The 22,426-nt window shown below is 40.6% G+C and overlaps 1 protein-coding gene across 3 annotated transcripts in view; it reads left to right on the top strand.

Moving 5' to 3' along the window:
• The first annotated feature begins 1,683 nt into the window (after positions 1 to 1,683).
• golm1 (golgi membrane protein 1) overlaps positions 1,684 to 22,426 on the top strand; it is a 32,678-nt gene continuing 11,935 nt past the window's right edge. The window contains exons 1-4 of one of the 3 annotated variants that reach the window (XM_043713179.1): positions 1,684 to 2,283; positions 16,478 to 16,532; positions 20,015 to 20,096; positions 21,157 to 21,298. In XM_043713179.1, coding sequence (XP_043569114.1) covers positions 1,957 to 2,283; positions 16,478 to 16,532; positions 20,015 to 20,096; positions 21,157 to 21,298 — 606 coding nt within the window. In that variant the 5' untranslated portion in view covers positions 1,684 to 1,956. The remainder of the gene's footprint in view (positions 2,284 to 16,477; positions 16,533 to 20,014; positions 20,097 to 21,156; positions 21,299 to 22,426) is intronic. The other 2 variants (XM_043713178.1, XM_043713184.1) reach the window with 2 other exon arrangements.

Below are 22,426 nucleotides of genomic sequence, written 5' to 3'. Positions count from 1 at the left end.
CCACACCCCCCACCAACCCAACCTCCACTCCCGGCACCTTCCCCTGCAACCACAAGAAATGCAAAATTTGCGTCCACACCTCCCCCCTTACTTCCTTCCAAGGCCCCAAGGGATCCTTCCATATCCGCCACGAATTCACCTGCACCTCCACACACATCATCTATTGCATCCGCTGTACCCGATGTGGCCTCCTCTATATTGGGGAGACAGGCCGCCTATTTGCGGAACGTTTCAGAGAACACCTCTGGGACACCTGGACCAACCAACCCAACCACCCCGTGTCTCAACACTTCAACTCCCCCTCCCAGTCCACCAAGGACATGCAGGTCCTTGGACTCGTCCATCGCCAGACCATAGCAACACGACGGTTGGAGGAAGAGCGCCTCATCTTCCGCCTAGGAACCCTCCAACCACAAGGGATGAACTCAGATTTCTCCAGTTTCCTCATTTCCCCTCCCCCCACCTTGTCTCAGTCCCAACCTTCGAACTCAGGACCACCTTCCTAACCTCCAATCTTCTTCCTGACCTCTCTGTCCCCTACCCCCACTCCGGCCTATCACCCTCACCTTAACCTCCTTCCACCTATCGCATTTCCAACGCCCCTTCCCCAAGTCCCTCCTCCCTACCTTTTATCTTAGCCTGCTTGGCACACTCTCCTCATTCCTGAAGAAGGGCTCATGCCCGAAGTGTCGATTCTCCTGCTCCTTGGATGCGCTTTTCCAGCAACACACTTTCAGCTAAGAAAACAAACCCCAGGCTGAAAATCAACTTACTTCTCACTTTCATGTGAATTTTGTCGTGACCAGCTCCGAATGTCTCTCATCAAGATCAGCATTAGTTAAATCATGTTCTTGGCTCGATCACTGACATCACCCCTTCTCTGGTGATCATGAATTGGGAGTGATTCTTTTCCTCTTTCTCCAAATTGTTTCTTAATGGGAAAGGTTTTATTATTAAGCTTTGCTGTTTGTCCTATTTTAAATGTTAATTTATATTAGTTATTAATTTACAATTAATGTTTGCAATTTAAATATGGATTTTATTTTTGCTGAAGTTCATATTTTCTGTTGTGGCAACCCCTATCTTTCTAAACTTTGCTGACTAGACTCCGAGGAAGAGAAACTTTGAAATGTTGGACTATAACCTGGTGGTGTGTGATTTTTTTAACTTTGAACACCCCAGTCCAACACCGGCATCTCCAAATCATGACTTTGAAATGTTCCACACCTTCCTTCCAAATCCCCATTCCCATGCGAAAAGATGAGCCAACCTTCCTGTAAACTGAAACGAACAAATGCTGGAGATCACAGCGGGTCAGGCAGCACCCATGGAAGAGACAGCAAGCTAACGTTTCAAGTTTGATGACTTGGATGCTGCCTGACTCGCTGTGATCTCCAGCATTTGTTGCTTGTCAGTACAGATCCCAGCATCGTCAGTCATTTGTTCCTCCCAAAAAACTGTCTGCACATTTGGTCATTCTGCTTGAAAACAGCAGTCTTCTCCCATGACGTAAACTTGCTTTGGAAGATTAAATAATCAGGGATCATTTAGCCCGTGATAAAAGAACATGAAAAGGCATTCCGTCGTTGGTTTTTTTTTGTTGTTTTTGTGTCGATATTGTAAATTTCCACTGACGGTTTAATTGCCCGCTGCTGGGATCCGCCCCTCCTCAGGGAGGCACTCACCATGCTGACGGGGTGATGACGGCAGTTGGGGTGGAGCCATGAGCTGGCAGGTGCTTGAATTTGGCTTCGGTTCTGCACTCAGTGTCCATTTCCTCGTCTGTTTTTCGACCTGAACACGCTTTGGCGATCGATAGAGGCCGATGAAGGTTCGCCACGTTGAGTATTTCTTTTTCCAAAATACTTCGTTGCTTTGAGCATCCCGACAGTGTAGCTTGAATCGTCTCCCTCTTTCCCCCCCACCGCGTGCCGTCTGCCACTGGCGGTTGGACTGATGCTGGGCCTCGGGAGCGGGCGGCGCGGCGCGCGCTCCCCGCCGTTGCTCTTTCTGCTGCTGGCGCTGGGCGCGTGCCTGGCTTTCCTCGCGCTCAGTTACTGGGTGTCGAGCTCGCGCAGCGCCGAGCTGCAGGCGCGAGTGGCCGCACTCGAAGCCAAGGTCCGGCGCACGGCCGTCGACCTCAGCACCATGGAGCTACAGAAGCATCAGCTCCAGCTACAGCTGCAGAGCCAACTAGAGGGCCACAAGGACGAAGTGGGTCAGCTCGCACTTCTGCACCGCCAACAGGTCCAGACAGAAGCCAGGATCTGCAACGAGGAGAAGGTAAAGTAACATCGCTGAGGGTGGAGGGGCATGTTCTGGAAAGGAGTACAGGCAGAATGGAATTCCAGGACAGTTTTAAAAGATATTGAACATTTAAAAAAAATGTTTGGAACAAAGGCGTTATGTTGGAATACAAAGTGATAATATTCTGGTTAAGTTGTGCAAAACTTTGGCGAGGCCTCCACCTCGAGTTTATAGAATAGAATCCGTAAAGTGCAGATATAGGCTGTCAACGACCCACCTTTTTACTGTAACTGCGCCAAGGCTAATCCTTCTAGGTCAACATAACCTTGGACGTTACAAGACCATTTAGTATTGTCAATCCACCTAACCTGCACATTTTTGGAGTTCCGAATTCATCTTTGGACTTAGCCTGATAAATGATCAGGACCATTTGTGCCATATGCGGGAGTCATAGAGATGTACAGGCACGGAAACAGACCATTCGGTCCAAACTGTCCATGCTGACCAGATAGCCAGCACCCGGCTCATATCCCTCCAAACTCTTCCTATTCATATAACCATCCAGATGTCTTTTTGAATGTTGCAATTGTACCAGCCTCCACCACTTCGTCTGGCAGCTCATTCCCTACATGTACCACTCTCTGTGTGAAAAAGTTGCCCCTTAGGTCCCTTGTTTATCTTTCCCCTCTCACCCTAAACCTAAAGCCCTCTAGTTCTGGACTCCCAACCCCAGGGAAAAGGCTTTGTCTATTTACTCTATCCATGCCCCATATAATTTAGTAAACCTCTAAGGTCACCCCTCAGCCTCTGACGCTCCAGGGAAAACAGCCCCAGCCTGTTCAGCCTCTCGCTATAGTTCAAATCCTCCTACCTTGGCCGCATCTTGTAAATCTTTTCTGAACACTTTCAAGTTTCACAATATCTTTCCGATAGGAAGGAGACCAGAATTGCACGCAATATTCCAAAAGTGGCCTAACCAATGTCCTGTACAGCTGCAACATGACCTCCCAACTCCTGTACTCAATGCTCAATAAAGGAAAGCATACCAAACGCCTTCTTCACTATCCTACCTACCTGCGACTCCACTTTCAAGGAGCTATGAACCTGCACTCCAAGGTCTCTTTGTTCAGCAACACTCCCTAGGACCTTACCATTAAGTGTATAAGTCCTGCTAAGATTTGCTTTCCCAAAATGCAGCACCTCGCATTTATCTGAATTGAACTCCATCTGCCACTTCTCAGCCCATTGGCAGATCTGGTCCAGATCCTGTTGTAATCTGAGGTAACCTTCGCTGTCCACTACACCTCCAATTTTGGTGTCATCCGCAAACTTACTAACTATACGTCTTATGCTCACATCCAAATCATTTATATAAATAACGAAAAACCGTGGACTCGGCACCGATCCTTGTGGCACTCCACTGGTTACAGGCCTCCAGTCTGAAAAACAACCCTCCACCACCACTACCCTCTGTCCTCTACCTTTGAACCAGTTCTGTATCCAATTGGCTAGTTCTCCCTGTATTTTGTGAGATCTAACCGGTCTCCCGTGGGGAACCTTGTCGAACACCTTATTGAAGTCCATATAGATCGCATCTACTGCTCTCCCCTCATCAATTCTCTTTGTTACTACTTCAAAAAACTCAAATTAAGTTCATGAGACATGATTTCCCACACACAAAGCCATGTTGACTATCCCTAATAAGTCCTTGCCTTTCCAAATACATGTACATCCTGTCCCTCAGGTTTCTCTCCAATAACTTGCCCACCATCGTGGTCAGACTCACTGTCCTTCTTAAACAGTGGCACCACATTAGCCAACCTCCAGTCTTCCGGCACCTCACCTGTGACTATGGATGGTATAAATATCTCAGTAAGAAGCCCAGTGTTGGAGATATTTGCCCAATAGGTTAGAGATCACAAAACACAGCTGGAAGTGAAATTGACAAACCGTTTATTGCAAGCCATATGGCTGGAAGAGAAATTGACTAGGCTGACATAGAACTGACAGTCTGCACAGGTAGATCAGAATTTCTCTTCCCAGATCTGAGGATGAGACCAGTTTTATAGGAACGCTGCACAATGACACCGATTAAGAAATGGAAAACTACAATGTTTCTGGAAATGGAGTAATTTAGTTGCAAGGATGCTAATTGGAAAACAGTTTATTGGATGAATGTCCTGTTCCTTCACACAATGCAACATCCTGACAGCAACAATGGTTCCATTCCTCTTCACAGGTAGGTGTTAATATCTCCTCTGAAGTGGTGAGGTGCTTCCATTGTCCTGTTCCTGGAGCATGTCCTTGCTGGTGCCTTTCTGTCTGTCCTGCTCTTTGTGTGGCTTTGGTATTGCTGGGTTGTGAAACTACCCTCAGGCCTTTGAGATATCTGTGGTACTCTGTTATGTCCTTGGGAGCTTAAAGTGTATTCCCTTGTCTGCGTGCTGTCTGATTCAGCTTGTGAGCTGCTTGGGAATTCTAGGTGTTCTGGTACAGTTTGGCCAATATTGCTTTTGTGAGTATATCGTGGTTTAGCAAATCTTTTCCCACACCCAGCAATCCCTTCCATAGCTTCCCACAGAGCTCTAGGGTACACCTGATTAGGTCCTGGGGATTTATCCACCTTTATGCATTTCAAGATATCCAGCACTTCTTCCTCTGTAATATGGACATTTTTCAAGATGTCACCATCCATTTCCCTACATTCTATATCTTCCATGTCCTTTTCTACAGTAAATACTGATGCAAAATACTCGTTTAGTATCTCCCCCACTTTCTGCGGCTCCACACAAAGGCCGCCTTGCTGATCTTCAAGGGGGCCCTATCTGTCCCGAGTTACCCTTTTGTCCTTAATGTATTTGTAAAAACTCTTTGGATTCTCCTTAATTCTATTTGCCAAAGTTATCTCATGTCTCCATTTTGCCCTCCTGATTTCCCTCTTAAGTATACTTCTACTGTCTTTATACTCTTCTAAGGATTCACTCAATCTATCCTGTCTATACCTGATATATGCTTCCTTGTTTTTCTTAACCAAACCCTCAATTTCTTTAGTCATCCAGCATTCCCTGTACCTACCAGCCTTTCCTTTCACCCTGACAGGAATATACTTTCTCTAGATTATTATCTCATTTCTGAACGCTTCCCATTTTCCAGTCATCCCTTTACCTGTGAACATCTGCCCCCAATTAGCTTTTGAAAATTCTTGCCTAATGCCGTCAAAATTGGCCTTTCTCCAATTTAGAACTTCAACTTTTAGGTCTGGTCTATCCTTTTCCATCACTATCTTAAATCTAATAGAATTATGGTCGCTGCCCCCAAAGTGCTCCCCCACTGACACCTCAGTCACCTGCCCTGCCATATTTTCCAAGAGTAGGTCAAGTTTTGCACCTTCTCTAGTAAGTACATCCACATACTGAATCAGAAAATTGTCTTGCACACACTTAACAAATTCCTCTCCATCTAAACCCTTAACACAATGGCAGTCCCAGTCTACTTTTGGAAAGTTAAAATCCCCTATCGTAACCACTCTATTATTCTTACAGATAACGAAAATCTCCTCACAAACTTGTTTCTCAATTTCCCTCTGACTGTTAGGGGGTCTATAATACAATCCTAATAAGGTGATCATCCCTTTCTTATTTCTCAGTTCCACCCAAATAACTTCCCTGGATGTATTTCTGGGAATATCCTCCCTAATAGCTGTAATGCTATCCTTTATTAAAAATGCTACTCCCCCTCCTATCTTGCCTCTTTCTATCCTTCCTGTAGCATTAAGCTGCCAGTGCTGTCCATCCCTGAGCCATGTTTCTGTAATTGCTATGATATCCCAGTCTCATGTTCCTCACCATGCCCTGAGTTCATCTGCCTTCACTGTTAGGCCCCTTGCATTGAAATAAATGCAGTTTAATTTATTAGTCCTACTTGCCCCTGCCTGCCCTGACTGTTTGACTCGCTTCTGTTCTCAACTGTACCAGTCTCAAATTGATCTCTTTCCTTACTATCTCCCTGGGTCCCACACCCGACTTTACTAGTTTAAATCCTCCTGAGCAGCTCTAGCAAATGTCTCTGCCAGTATATTAGTCCCCTTCTAATTTAGGTGCAATCTGTCCTCCTTGTACAGGTCACTTGGACCCCAAAGGTGATTCCAATGGTTCAAAATTTGTGAATCCTTCTCCCATACACCAGCTCCTCAGCCATGCATTTAACTGCTGTATCCTCTGATTCCTGACCTCACTAGCTTATAGCACCAGGAGTAATCCAGATATTACTACTCTCGAAGACCTCCTTTTTAAATTCCTGCCTAACTGTCTGTAATCTCCCTTCAGAATCTCAACTGTTTCCCTCTTTGGTCATTTTCAAAAAAGAGTGAATTCAGTCATTTCTCCTTGAAAGTTAACGGCATTGCCATTGTTGAATACCCCAGTATCAATGTTCTTAGGGTTGCCATCGTCCAAGAACAGAACTAGACCAGTGATTATAAATACAGTGGCTAAAAGTGAAGGTCAGAGGCTGGGAACTCTGTAGTGAGTAACTCACTTCCTCATTCCTGCAAAGCACAAACCAGGGTGTAATTGAGTTCCATGGATGACTAGAGCTCCAATGACACTCAAGAGGTTTGACACCATCCAGGAATAAATAGCCTGCTTGATTGGCAAATCTTATACCTTCACTATCCAATTCCTCCTACATTGATAAATTGGCAAATTTATTTGGAAAGTTTATCAAATTGGCAAATATTTACCATCTACAAGATGCACTGCAACAACTCTTAGGGCAATGCCTTAATCAGATTCTAGCTGCCTGCATTAAAATGTATAGTCATAGAATCATATAGCACAGAGACAGACCCTTCAACCCAACTCATCCACACTGACCAGGTTTCCTAACTAGTCCCATTTCCCTGCGTTTGGCCCATATCCCTCTAAACCTATCCTATCCAAGTGTCATAATTGTACCTGCCTCTACCACTTCCCATGGCAGTTCAGTTCATATATGCACTATCCTCTGTGTGAAAACGTTGCCTTCGGGTCCGTTTTAAATCTTTCCTCCTTCTCCTAAAACCTATGCCTTCTGGTTTTGGACACCCCTCCCCTGGGGAAAAGATCTTTGCTATTCGCCTCGCATAACCTTATAGTGGTTTATAAAATTATCTCTCAGCCTCCTGCATTCCAGGGAAAAAAAAAGTTCCAGCCTCTCTTGATAATTCAAGCCCTCCAATCTTGGTTACATCCTTGTAAATCTTTCTTGCACCCTTTCAAGTGTAATAATGGTCTTCCTTTAGCAAGGCGACCAGAATTGTACACAGTATTCCAAATGTCATACCATACCAATGTCTGGAACAGCTGTAACATGCTTGACAGTTAACTGTCAGTCATTAATTAACTAATGCACCTTTCGTTTTCGGTTAATACTTTTTTGTCTGCCAGGGTTGAGTCTTTGGAACTCTTCTTGAAGGTGGTGGAAGCAGAGTTTTTTTTTGCATGTTTTTAAGGCACACATTTTTTTTTTTGTTCAGCAATGAGCTGAAATTATCAGGGTAAATGAGGGCATGGGTTTGAGGTTCCAAACAGATCAGCAATGGTCTTATTGAATAGCAGAATAAGCTCTTGGCGCTGAGTGCCCTATTCCTGATTTGTGTATTCTACTAGACATGGGGAAGCAATCACCTACAAGTTCCTTCTCAGCCCCGGGTGGCACAGTGGTTAGCACTGCTGCCTCACAGCGTCAGAGACCCGGGTTCAATTACCGCCTCAGGCAACTGTCAGTGTGGAGTTGGCACATTCTCCCCGTGTCTGCATGGGTTTCCTCCGGGTGCTCCGGTTTTCTCCCACAGTCCAAAGATGTGCAGGTCAGGTGAATTTAAGATGGCCATGTTAAATTGCCTGTAGTGTTAGGTGAAGGGATAAATGTATGGGAATGGGTCTGGGTGGGTTGCTCTTCGGAGGATCGGTGTGGACTTGTTGGGCCAAAGGGCCTGTTTCCACACTAAGTAAGTAATCTAAAGTAAGTAAAAAGCCCCACGCTGAGCTGTATTGTTACTTCAATATTGCTTAGTCAAAATCTTGGACCTCCCTGGATATTAGATTACAATTGTTCAAAAGGCAGCTGTGCACACCTTTTCAAGGGCAGTTTAGCTGGGTCATAAATGCTTGCCTCATCAGTGACTCCCACATAACGGTAAATGAATTTAAAAATTCAATACTTCCAGCAGTAGTACCAAGATTCATTTGCTTGTACTGCTTCTGTGGTGTATAAATATTTCCCCAAGAAGTGAAAATTTACATTCTTGCTGATCTTTATCTTTTGATGCATGGCAGTTAGATGAGCAGAGTGTTGGTGTAAATTTTTCATTTACCTGGTATTCTGTGCCTCTACCTCTTGAAAACTAATGTTATTTCTTCTGGTGATATTACATACTATTATTTTGGTATTAGTACACTTGCATTCATCCTTTTAGCTTGTGTGGTTTATTCAGGAGCTAACCATTTGGATCCTGGCTGTTGCAATCACAGGTGACTCGAACACTATGATTTGGTTTGTGTTGTCTTTTTCTGCAGGTTATATTATCTAACCATTAAATGGCTAGATAATAACTGAACCATCTTATACTAACCAAAGTTTTTCTTCTTTTTTGGTGTCACCGATGCACTGGTATCTTCTAATCTTAGTTTGTGAAATGACAGGGCATTTTTTAATTTAATTAAGGCCTGTAAATGAGAAAATTGTTTTAGGCATATCCCTGGGGATATTCATTTTTGTCACATGCACTCGAATGAGTCCAGTGAAAGGTTTGGGATGTCACCTCTCAGTGCCATCTTAAATACAAGGTACATAGTAAGGATGCTTTAAATGTTGTTATTGCAACAGCCTATGTGTCTGTTTTGCCTCCAGGACTCATCTGTTCTCCTCCTCCTCTTCCCCCCCCCCCCAGCTGGCTTGAGTTGATTCTACTCCGGGCTCCAGCTGCGACTCTCTTCCAGGACTCAGCCCACACTCTCTCTGCTTCCCCTTCTGGGCTCCCAGCTGAACTTGTTCTTCTCTCACTCTGGGCTCCGGCCCACTGCTCACTTCTGGCACTTGCCTCACAGGTTGGCCTGGGCTTAGTCTGCTCCTGCTCTGGGTTCCAGCCATGACTTGTTTTCCATTCTGTTCTCCATTCCCCCTAGGGAGGGTAGTTTAAAAAGTTAAAAGTTGGTGGTCGAGTGCGTGGGGATGAAAAACTGCAGCAAAAAGGAGAAAGGAAGAGGGACTGATGAGCAAAGGAACTCCGACTGGAACATCTTACTCTGCTGCCATCTTTGCACAGAATTTCTAAAGGGTAGTGGCAACCCTTCCAAAAGAGAGCATTATTTTTATTGCTGTATACTAATTAAAATGTATTTGTCACTCATTGACCTAGAAATTAGTTGATGCCATCCCCTTTAAAGTTGGGTTCAAGTGTTTGCTATGCTAAGCATGTGCTCATTTTGCATCTAAAGTATGTAGTTCATCACATTATGAAAGGCTCCTGTCTAGCCTGCACCTGAAACTGACAAAGTCTCTTTTCAAATCTGAATAAGGTGCCTAATGTGCATCTGTGTGTGACCTTTCTTGACATTTGACCTCTTCTATGGCATACGGCCTCAAAATGGCCATGTTTATGTGAGGTTTAATCATGGTCCTTCTTTATAAATTTTTAAAAAAACATTTACTCAGTTTGAGAATCATTGACTGCTGCTTGGACGTCTCCTGAGCTCATAATGACCACTCCCCTCCCCCATGGATCTACCTGTGGTGTTACCAAGGAAGCCGCCAAATCAATACAGCCTGAAAGTACTGAGTGAATTGCCTTTCACTGACTGTCAGATTGGCTTGTCCAGGTCACTGGTAATATGGTTATAAATGTCTTGAACTCTTGAGGGCACTTTTATTTTAAAACTTTCCTTTGCTGCAGTACTGTGTTCAGTTCTGGTTGCCCAGTTATAGGAAGGATGTTATTAAGCTGGAGAGGAGATTTCAGAGGAGATTTTATAGGATGTTGTTGGGTATGGAAGGTTTGAGTTATAAAGAAAGGATGGGTAGGCTGGGAGTTTTTTTCACTGGAATGTAGGAAATTGAGATGTGATCTTTATCGAAGTTTATAAAATCATGAGGGGTACAGATAGGGTTAGTGGTAGGTGTCATTTCTCTAGGGTTGGGGTTTTCAAGACCACGTGGCACATTAAGGTGAGAGGAGAGAGATTCGTTTAAAAAAAGACATGAGGAGCAGATTTTTTACACAGGGTGGTTTACGTGTGGAATGAACCTCCTGAGTAAGTGGTGGATATGAGCATAATTACAATATATAGAACAAATTTGGATAATTACATGAATAGGAAAGGTTTGGAGGGATATGGAGCAGGTAGGTGGAACTAATTTAATTTGCCATTATGTTCGGCATGGACTGGTTGGACTGAAAGGTCTGTTTCCATGCTGTACGATGCTTTGACTGTATAAAAGCAAAATATTTTGATGTTAGAATTCTGAATCAAACAATGCTGGAGAAACTGGCAACAACAGTGGAGAGAAATAGAGTTAACATTTCAAGTTGGGAATGACTCATGATACCAGACTCAATGTTAATTCTGCTTCTCTCTATAGATGCTACTAAACTGGTTGTGTTTCTCCAGCACATTCTCTGTAATTTGCTTTCTTTTATTGTTGTTTGTTCTCAAGGTCTATTATATACTGTCTTAATACTTAATCAGGTTAGAAAAAATTATATAACACCTTTTTTAAGAACTGCAGGACTTTCCAAAAAACACAACATTGCTAATGAAGTAATTTCAAAATGTAGTAACTGTTGTAGTTTAGGAATGTAGCATCCAATTTGCACATAGCAGACGTTAATGAACGATAATGCAATAATGACTATATATAGTTTTTTTTCATTCATGGGATGAGGGAGTCACTGGCTCGGCAGCATTTATTGCCCAGCCCTATTTGGTCAAAGGACAATTGAAAGTCAACCACATTGTTGTAGGTTTGGAGTCACATGTAGGCCAGATCAGGTAAAGATGGCAGTTTCCTTTCCTAAAGGACATTAGTGAACCAGATGGGTTTTTCCACCAATTGATAATGGTTTTGTGGTCATCATTAAACTCTTAATTCTAGATTTCTTTTTTCTTAAATTCAAATTCTACTGTCTACCATCTGGTGGTATTTGTACCTGGGTACCCAGAACATTATCTGGATCTCTGGATTAATACCACTAGGTCATCACCTCGCCATGGTATTTTTAGTGGTGGCGATTGAGGGATAAATATTGACCATGGCAGCAGAGGTATCTGTTGTACTCTTCAGTGTAATACTGCCATTGGATGATTTATATTCACCTAAATAGGCAGACAAGGCTGAAGTTTAATGGGTATACAGCTGTGCCCAACAACTTGTACAAATTCTTGGTTGAAGGAGAAGCACTATCCAGGACACTGGAGCAATGTGCCACTCATCTGAATAGTGCCATGGTAACTTCTTTGTCCACCTGAGCAAGGCATCTCAGTTTAAGACCTTGTCAGAGATGGGCAGCTGTGATAGTTTAGTGCCATCTAAGTATCCATTTAGATTATCTGCTCAAAACTATTGTAAAATGAAATCAGAGTGGATTGATATTTTATATGGGCCCCAGTTCTTGTCATGAATGTCTTCAATGTGATGAAAATTCAGGAAGAACTCAGGAATCCCAAACCCCATACTTGAATACAGAATTTCTGGTATCCACAAAGCTGGAATTTAGATTATGTGTACATGGTATCTGGAGGCAGCTGGCCAGTTAAATGATTGATTCTGCATTGCTTGATCTCTGTAACCCAAAGTGTGGTGATAAGATCAAAAAGAAGCAGATCTGTTTTCAAGGCATTTCTTTCATGTTACCAGGATATCCAATTGGAAAGCTGAGATACTTTCAAATATGCCTCCAGCAGATCTTGGGGTTGCATCAGATATCCTTTGGGGATTGGTGTCAGGGATTGTTTGGAGGGAATCGGTTGCCCTGCAGGGATGTTGATTGTTGAGAAACTTGTGTGTAAAAAATACATTAACCCCCCCTGGAACTGTCTAATTTAAGACCTACTAAGAATGTAAATGTGTTTATATGAATGAGTTTTTTTTCTCAGTATACTCAGGATGGAAATTTAAGAACAATATTTTCTGTCCTATATGCATTGATCCAGAATGTATCGGTATGGTGGGTGAAGGGAGAGATGGAGGATGCAAGTTGGCAGAAGAGTGTAAGGGGCTATGGGGAATGGCTAGAAGGCATTAGGGTGTATAGATTCCCATGTGGGGTGCATGGAAAATGTGTCGGCATGAGGGGTGAGAACTGAAGGAATTTTTTTTGGAACAGTAAGGTAACCCTTTGCATCTGGTCCTACTTCCCCTTTGCTGGAGAGAAGGGATGGGCACCTTTTGTGTTGCGAAAGGGCTTGGTAGAAAGAAGGGAAACAGTATAGGCAGCTGGCTGACTGTCATTAAGTTTGAGACCAGTGTCCACCAACTTATTCATACTTCTTGGAGGCGAAGGGAAAAAAGTTTTAGATAGTATGCCATAAGGAAAGGAAATTGACAATTTCTTGGAATACACTGCAGTTTTAGCAGACTTGAGTAAGACCCAATTATAAACTTCATGGTCCAGCCAAGTTGAATGCCTGTGCTATGCATGAACATTTAGAAGATCAGTAAAATTTCCGCATACCTTTTTATTTGTCAATAAAGGAGTAATTCAGAGATTTCTTGTTGACAACAAAAACTTACACCTCTTACTCTTTGGCCTGGAACTTTAACTCTGTTTCCCTCCAGACTTGCTATCTGATCTCTACTGAATGTTCCAGCTTTTGTTGTTACTTAAGTCTTCATCCAAAGTATTTTGCTTGTGCATTAGTGTCTGTTGGAATTGCACTCTGTCAGCAGCCATGTCTCAGTTGATGTACTGTTGCGTCTAAGTCAGAAAGCATTGTGGATTGAATTCTACATCTAGAGACTTGAATATCATTGTGCTCCTTTGTAATACTGATGGAATATTGGTGGTACTTCCTTTTGGATGGGATACTCAATCGAGGCTGCAACTGCTACTTGAGGTGGTTATATAGGATTCCACAGTACTATTTTGAAGATAAACAAAGAAGCTCCAATAGCTTCGAGTTAATATTCGTCCTTCAGCAATAAACCAATTATCTGAGTGTTCTAATGATACATTTGTGGAAGCTTTTTATACACAAATAGAAGATTATTGAATGGTGTCAGCATAACAATCACTTTGCTAGTCTTGTCCATGATGGTTCTCTACTAGGCCCAGTGCCCAGTTTTGTTAATCCAGTTTATTTTTGTATTTGCTGGCACAGCACGCTCAAGCAGTGTATTCCGGATCCTAACCACTCACTGTTTATCCTCATAGCCACTAACTGGTTATTTAGCATTCACTCTAACTTAATGTCATCTGGTTCTCAACTGTTCTGCCAGTGGTAGTTTTCTCTCTTCAGACCCTTGTGATTTTGAGCAGTTCTGTCAAATGTCTGTTTTCTGAGCAGACCAGCGTAAACTTCTCCAGTCTATCTTGTAAGTCAAGATCCTCGTCCAAGGAACCATTCTTGCAGTCTGCAGCCTCTATAGAGTCTTTACGTTCTTTACAAATGTAGTCCTTAGAATCGGACATAATACTCTAGTTGAGTTGAAACATTTTTTTAAAGGTTCATCATAACTTTGCTTATGCAAAGAAGTACTGTGCCTCTCTTTATAAGGTTAGAAGTCACACGACACCAGGTTAAAGTCCAACAGGTTTATTTGACATCACAAGCTTTCGGAGTGCTGCTCCTTCGTCAGGTGAAGGTGAGTACCAGGGGCCCAGAATGTTTTTGTGACCTCTCTTATACAGTCTGTTCTGTTATTATCAACAATTTGCCACATATGCTCTCTGGTCCCTTTGCTTCAGTATTATATCTATCATTTTATCTTGCTTCTACTTGATCTTTCCACCAATTTGTTGCACTGTTTCCTATGTTGCAGCAGTGATTATACTTCAGAAAACTTAATTGGTTGTAATGTATTTTAGCACATCCTGACATAGTGAAAAGCACTTTATAAAAAATATAGTTTAGTATTTTTAGGGGATTGTTAAGGGAGGCATTCATAGTGTGGTTGCTAACTGGTATGGAGTTACAAAAAATGTTTGGAAATGACTTGAGTTTGCAGTTCAGTAGCAAAATCAATATTTGTGCATTACGAATGGATTAATACTTTAGATTTTTTTGAAAATTGCTTAGTTTCTATAGCTCTTGCTGTGGGTAGAATTTTGTATTTGCTTCATGAAAATAGAACCAAAGATGGTAATGTGTCTCTTAGTTGGTGATCTTATGTGCATTTGACTTGTTGCAGTGAGAGAATACATAAGATTGGTGTCTCTAGTTGTGCATTTGCATCGAAGATGGCAGCCAGATCACCAGAATAAAGCAGTTAGTGTGGTTAATGCTAGAGAAAGATGAAGTACCTTTACCTTTTGAGGAGATTTCTGGTGAGATGTGAGCGGCACGGTGGTACAGTGGTTAGCACTGCTGCCTCACAGCGCCAGAGACCCGGGTTCAATTCCCGTCTCGGGCAACTGTCGGTGTGGAGTTTGCACATTCTCTCCGTGTCTGCTTTCCTCCCACAGTCCAAAAATGTGCAGGTTAGGTGAATTGGCCATGCTAAATTGCCTGTAGTGTTAGGTGAAGGGTAAATGTATGGGAATGGGTCTGGGTGGGTTGCCCTTTGGAGGGTCAGTGTGGACTTGTTGGGCCAAAGGCCCTGTTTCCACACTGTAAGTAATCTAAAAAAGATATATTTCAGCATCTCGTGGTTGATAGGTTACAAAAATATTTTTTTAAAAATCATGCATTTATTTCTACATCTGCAGATGAAAGAACTTACTAGGAAATGTGGCAAAGACTTACTGTGGAGTGCAGAGAGATTGTCAGGAAGATCCGTTTCAGGAGCTTCATCACAGCCTATGATCATAGAATATGCAGCACAGAAAGAAGTCATTTGATTATCACATCTAGTCCGATTCTTTTAAAATAGCTATCCAACTAGTTCCATAGCCCTGTAATAATTTCTTTTGAATTTGTAAAGTATTTCTTTTATATTTAGTAACTTTATTTTGCTTGCTATTTCAGCATTGAATGTGCACTGCTATGCAAGTATTGTACAGCATTTCAACTTGTATACTGGCTTTTCAAGGCAAGAAGTATTTGAAAAAATCTAATTCCATTGATTCTTGTAGGAACTGATGATTCACTTAACCCCAACTTTAGATTAAACAACTTTTTCATTACTGCAACTACACTGTAAGTGAGAATTCACTGTGTAACATTTGCTTCTGACTTTGCCCTTACACTAGTGGTATTAATACAGTATAAAGCAAGATGAACAGCTTGCATGTACAGTTAAAAAGGCAGGAACTGTTCTCGCAACCACCTTGTTAGAAATGTAAAACCAAATTTCTGAGATGGAAGTGGAAAAAGAATTCAATTATTAAAGATGTAAATATGTTAATGTATAGATTTGACGCACACTGATTTAATATGATGAGTTGCGATTTCCTACTGCTCCTAGGAATGTTAGTATTAGTGGTTTCATTATGCCACTACTGAAAGCTCAATCAGTATTCATCCATGGCAAACACACTCGATTTGCTACTCTTGTACGTAGGCAAATTTTGTCAACATACTGAGTCCGTTCAGTTTTCTTGTAATTTAACATTTATGTGCTCACATATGAAATTAGTACAGTTTCACACTTGCAGATGATCCTACTTAACTGTAGATGTACTACATTCAGAAGCTCAGTAACTGGATAGCTACAGAGCTGTAGAATTTAGTTTTGCATTACATGGGAGGTTACCTTCCCTTGAGTAAATGTAGCAAAGTGAATGTTATTGATTGATTGGAGGTCTACACCTGGAACTGAAATTGAGGTAGCTTTGAGGAAATGAAGGAAGCAAATATTAATTTTGCTATCATCAATGTTGCAGTTTCCAGCACAGAGCTCTATTGATGGTACACAGGAAGACCAAATAATTAGACTTTGTCTTAAATACTACAATAATAGTTTTGTAATTTGTTTGAAAGTTTATAGATTACAAATGAAAAAAAACCCAAAATGAATTGTATTTGCATTGACAAATCTATGTTCAGATTCCTAACTTTTTTTATATCAATGTTTGTTTGTTTTGCATTTAAAGGAAGCTCTGAATAGAAACATTACCAGTAGCACAAGGATTATACAAACACTGCAAGGTAAAGATGTTTTTCATTCTTTATAGTATTCAGGATTGCATTTTTCCTTTAAGTAGCAGTATCAGCTGTTGACATATGTAAGCACCAGAACATTCTGCAGGCGGTGGCATTTCAGTATTTGGTTTAGATGAGCAGCTTTGATGGACAGTGTCACCAACAATGCTATCAAGCAGCCCTGGCTTAGCAATTATTTGCTCATTGACACTCAGTTTGAGTTCTGCAAGGTGTCTCAGCTCCTGATCTAATTAAAGCTTTAGTTGAAACATGGCCAAGAGATCAGAGTGACTGCTGTTGATATCAGGACCACATTTGACTGAATGTGGCATCAAGGAGTTTAACAAAACTGGAGGCATTGAGAATTGTGGAAAATCTGTTTGCTGGTTGGAGTCATATTTGGCACTAAAGATGGTTATGATTGCTGGAGGTTAGTTATTTCAGTGTCAGGATATCTCTGTAGGAGTTAGCAGGGTAGTGTCCTTTGCTTAATCATCAGCTGCTTCCAACTGTGATAAGGTTGAAAATAGGGATGGTCACTGATGCCAAACATTGTACACAACTCCTGATACACTGAAACAATATATTGTTCAGGTGTTGCTGCATTGGGACACATTGAAGTTGGGGCACGCAAGAGGCAAGTAACAATTGTGCCACTCACATGTCTGGTAACGACCATCTCCAGCAAGAGACAATCTAACTCTCTCACCCCATGGCATTCACTGACATCATCATTGCAAATGGCCAGCAGAGGTTCAAAAGGGATGATCAAGAAGTAGATGAAGGCAGTGTGATATTGTCTACATGAACTTTAGCAATGTCTTTAACAAGATGTTGCATGGTCGGTTGTTGAGTGAGATTAAATCTCTCAGGATCCAAGGAGAGGTTACAAAATTGGCTTGATGGTAGAAGACTGTAGTGGTACAGAATTGGTTTTCAGACCAGAGGCCTGTGACCAGCAGTGTGCCGCAGGGATTGGTGCTGGGTCCACTATTATTTGTAATTTTCTTTTTAAACGATTTAAATGAGAATTTAGGAGGTATGGTTAGTAAGTTTGTGGATGACACCAAGATTGATAGTACACTGGACAGTAAAGGTTAACTGGGAATGCAGTGAGATCAAGATGAAGTTGATCAGTGGGCTGAAGAATGGCAGATGGTGTTTAATTTAAATAAATGCAAAGTGTTGCATGTAGGTGGGTCAAACCAGGGCAGCACTTCCATAGTCAATGCTGGGACTCTGGGGAGTGTTAAGGAATGAAGAGATCAAGGGGTACAAGCTCATTGCTCCTTAAAAGTGGAGTCACAGGTAGACAGGGTGGTGAAGAAGGCTTCCTGCTTGCTTTCTTTTATTGGTCAGCAAGTATAGGAGTTGGGACGTCTTGTTGCAGCTGTACAAGACTTTGGTGAGGCCACATTTGGAGTACACTCTGCATTTCTGGTTGCCCTGCTATCAAAAGGATATAATTAAACTAAGAGTGTGTAAAAGATTTAAAAGAATGTTATTTGGACTGGAAGGGTTTATTTAAAAGGAGAGGTTTGGATAGTTTGGGGCAATTTTTTCTGGAGTGTAGGAGACAGAAAATTGACCTTTTATGGAGGTCTATAAAATGATGACTGGCATAGATAACGTAGATAGCCAACAACTTTTTCACATGGTAGGGAAGTTGGACAAGGTTTAATGTGAGAGGGGAGATGCACAAAAGGGTCTGGGGTACAATTTTTGTGTGTTGGAACAGGCTGCCAGAGGTTGTGATAGAAGCAATTTTGTCATTTAAGCAACACTTAGACAGGCAAGTAGAAGGGATAAGTATGGTGGGATATTGACCAAACATAGACAAATGGGACTAGTTTTAATTGTGAAATCTGACAGCATGGGCAAGTTGAGCTGAAGGGTCTGTTTCCATGCTGTAGACCTCTATGACACTAAGTTCATAACCACCTTCTCAAGGGCAACTAGGGACCGGCAATAAATGCTGGTTATCCAGCAATTGACTCGTCCAACAAGTGAATTAAAAAAAAAATGTGGGGCAAGGAATGAAGCAGGAATATATGGGCTGTTTAAGTTGTATGCTCACTCCTTCAATCAGATGCTGATGTTGCAAAATGACGAGAATCCACACCCACCCTGTTAGTTTAGTTTTATGAACTTGCATAATAATTATTAAAGTATTATTATTTGAGAACTTAGATTCTATAGTAGAGAAAAAATGGATTTTGTGTTCAAATTCTGTTTGAATCTGACTTTTTTTAATGGGTTACCAGATCATTTTGAGCATTGAGTACATTGAGTTAAAAATTTACAAGTCTTGTGATTTTAGTTAAATGGCCAGCAGCTTGCTACCCAGGGAGATAATTGTGAAGGTTTTTACTGACTTAAATTTTACAATTTACAGTTCTGGAGAGAGATGGCTCCAAAAGCAGTTTCATTCAGAGGAAAGAAGTCCAGTGTAATAAAGGTGTTGTTATTGGCAATTGCCAAAACTGAGGAGATGTCCTGAGTTGTTGAGAAGACTGGGAAAAAGTCTCCAGAAGCAGAAGGCTGTGGCGGTGTTGAAAAGGATGACCACCTAAATGGCTGTTGAATACTTGTTTAAGGAACACATGCTAAGTAGTTAGTGAGCCAATTTAGCAGTTTGTTTAAAGGATCTTAGGGACAGACATTAACTGAAGAAAATAGCATTAAGTGAAAGCTCAGATTTTCTGAATGCAAACTGACAACAGCCATGCAACTGAACAAGAAGTTTTGGCATGCCAATGGGATAGCTTTTTACTAAGATTTGAGTATATGCAACGGTAATGTTGAGGTAAAAGAGATGAATCTTTCTGATATTTGCAATGAGATTTTTCTAATAGTTCTTGTATAATGTAAGAGTCCTTTCGTTTTGTACAATAAACCTTTTATGTTCTTTTCTGAAAAGTACATTGACAGCATCTTGTGAATATATTCAGTGACTACTGACCTCCATTGTAAAGAAAATAAATAATGTATCAAACCAGATTTCACTCTGGAATTTGACTTGTCTAGTATTATCATTAACTGCGATCATATAAAATGTACTTGAATTTAAAAGAAATGTGTGATTTGTTAGAAATGAATGTGTGGAGGCACTGAGGATAGGAAGAGGAGATTGCTGTGAAGTTCAGTTAGAAATGAAGTGCTAATTGGAAGAAAGAGGAGAAAAATATAAAGGGGGAAAAACAAGTGGAAAAGTTAGAGATTGAACAAATTGAAACAAAGAGAAATAGCCTTTAATTGGAAAGAGAATAAAGGAAAACAAAGTGAAATGGAATTAAAACAGCTTGAGCTTCACAAAGTCAGAACACAACATGGCTTGGCTAGAAACATCTTTAGACGTTTTAAAAAAAGACAATTGTTCATATTATGTTTCTGATTCCATTGAGGAATTGAACTAGAAATCTGTTTGGAGTCTAACGATACTTTGATTCTCTGACTGTATTTTGATAGATGCTTCCTTTTTACTTCAGAACAATTTCAGGAGCTGCAAAAAGGATATAGCCATTTAAGTCAAAAGTTGCAGGAACTGCAAAAAAAATTAACCTATGATGTGTAAGTATGTGAACTCTTCAGTACTTATTCATTAATACAGTTAATTTTGTACTCTTGTGATGTAGGGGCAGAAATAACTTGTCTTTTTTAATTTGATTAACCATGCAAATATGCTTCATAAAAAGTAGCTGGAAAATTGATTAGCTTTGCCATTGGCAGATTTCATGAGCTTACTGCTTGTCATTTGTTGTGCCTATTAAGCTAATAAATGTATAATAAATAGAAATTATGAAAATTATCTCCCAATTTACTTTCATTGAATTATGGGATTAATCCTAGTTACATATTTGGGATTATGTAGGATATAAAACTCCAGATGGGTGACACAGCCCAGCCAGTCTGTGCTGCTGTTTATGTCCATTTGAGCCTTTCCTCCCATCTTTTCTAATTTAAATCTGCCATTGTATATATTCCCTTCTCCCTCTTACACTTGCACAGTTTCTTTTAAACATGCCTGTACTATTTATTCCAACCATTCTGTTGTAGTAAGTTCTGATTTCTTACTGTTCTTTAAAATTCCTTATTGGATTTGTAGATGATTATCATGTATAATTGTTTTTAGTTATGCTGTTCCTCATAAGAGGAAGTTTTTTTTATCAAAACCCATCATAATTTTAAATATCTGTATTTGATCAATCCTCAACCATTTCTTTTAAGTCAAGAGGAGTGCCAGCTGGTTAATTCTTTCCTTATTTTGCCCTAATCTCACCCCCCACCCCCACGTTTTTGGCATGTGATGCATCTTATCTTCTATTATATTGCAAGTGGTCTCTTTTTTTTTCTCTCGCGTACTCCATGTGAATTATTTAAAAACCTTCTACATTCCCAACTTGCCCCAGTTTCGAGCAACTTACACCAACTTGAAATTTTAACTTCTTCTGTATTGATGATAGCTGTGGTGAGTATTTTTTGGTGTACTGAATCTATGTAGTATTTTTGCACAGATTTGGAACTTTGGATTTTAATTACTCAGTATTGTGACATAAGTCAGTGTGCAAATTAAGTGACCATTTTAAGCAAAATAAATTAATTGTTGATTTATTTTTATTTGACTATTCAGTACTCAGTGCAGTAACCAAATAAATGATCAGAAAGAGCTGTATGAAGAACAAATTAAGGAATTAAACAAGAGGCTTGCGGAGACTACAAAGTTTCAACCTGAAAACAAAAATGCTGAATCAACCAATCAAAGCAAGTTATTGGTAAAAACACAATCTATTTATAGTCTGTTTTTCAAACCAAAGCTTTGGATGTGGTCTCTTTTCTTTATGTAGTGCACTCTATCCTTTAGTCTCAAATATATTTGTTGGAATTGGAACTTTCAGATCAACTGCTTGGTGATAGAACTTTGCAGTGGCTTAATATAGCTGATACTAGAAATAGTGCAGAACCCAGAAAGTGACAATTCATGTGCAAAACAGATGTGTTTAAAAGAGAATTCTAAGAAACTTACAATGAATTTAAAAAGTAGCAAAAGTGTTCACACAGAGCAACTACCTTTTGAAATAATTGCTCAGAGATTGTGGCATTTAGAAAAGGTGGGTGCAAAGGTATGCATGAGTGATATGCATTTGTGACCCACTTACCTTTTCCTTTAGCCTTTAGCAAACCTGTTCCTGCTATATTTTGTGGTCCTGTGGCTGCAAAATATTGCCTGTCTAGGATTTGTTACTATTCCTATTTGTAGTCATAGGACTGCAATTGCTGACTTGTTGCAATAAAGTTAGCAAACGTTGAAGTTTTCATATTGATAGAAATTGTTGACCCTATGTCTTCCCGTGTTAACAGATTTGACAATCTAGGGTAGCACATTGCATGTTTGTTCAGAGCTGTCTGCACAAGACTCAGTTACAAAAGTTAACATTTTAATACAGAAAGCTAAGCAATTTTATATCCTTTTAAATACACCTGCCTTCTTAAAATATAATTGTTTTAATCAAATTGAGCATCTAATTATTATTAGATGTGTTGTGATCTTCCCTAAAGATTACTTCAAAGAACAAAATTTGTGCTTCCAGTTAGCAGCTGAAAGAGTGAGTTGTCAAGACTTTTTTTAGTGTAAGAAAAGCCCACTTCTTTTAGTAGGCCACTTTATTAACAATAGAGAGTAACATTCTCCTTGTTAGTACAGATCGCAGTTCTCATGGAATTGCATAGGTTGTAGTAACAATGCATATTATCTCTTGACTTACAATGCCCTTCTGTATCACCATTCTGCTTAGTGGTAACTTTAAATGACTATCTCCAGACCGTTTCCTCAGATTTTGCAGACTACATTAAATCACCTACCAGCAGTGAAACCTGTTTTTGATGATTCTTCTTGACCCTGG

This window comes from Chiloscyllium plagiosum, chromosome 2, assembly GCF_004010195.1.
Source record: "Chiloscyllium plagiosum isolate BGI_BamShark_2017 chromosome 2, ASM401019v2, whole genome shotgun sequence".
NCBI classification, from domain to species: domain Eukaryota; kingdom Metazoa; phylum Chordata; class Chondrichthyes; order Orectolobiformes; family Hemiscylliidae; genus Chiloscyllium; species Chiloscyllium plagiosum.
The sequence above is the reverse complement of the archived record's forward strand: the minus strand, read 5'-3'. Positions and strand labels throughout refer to the sequence as shown.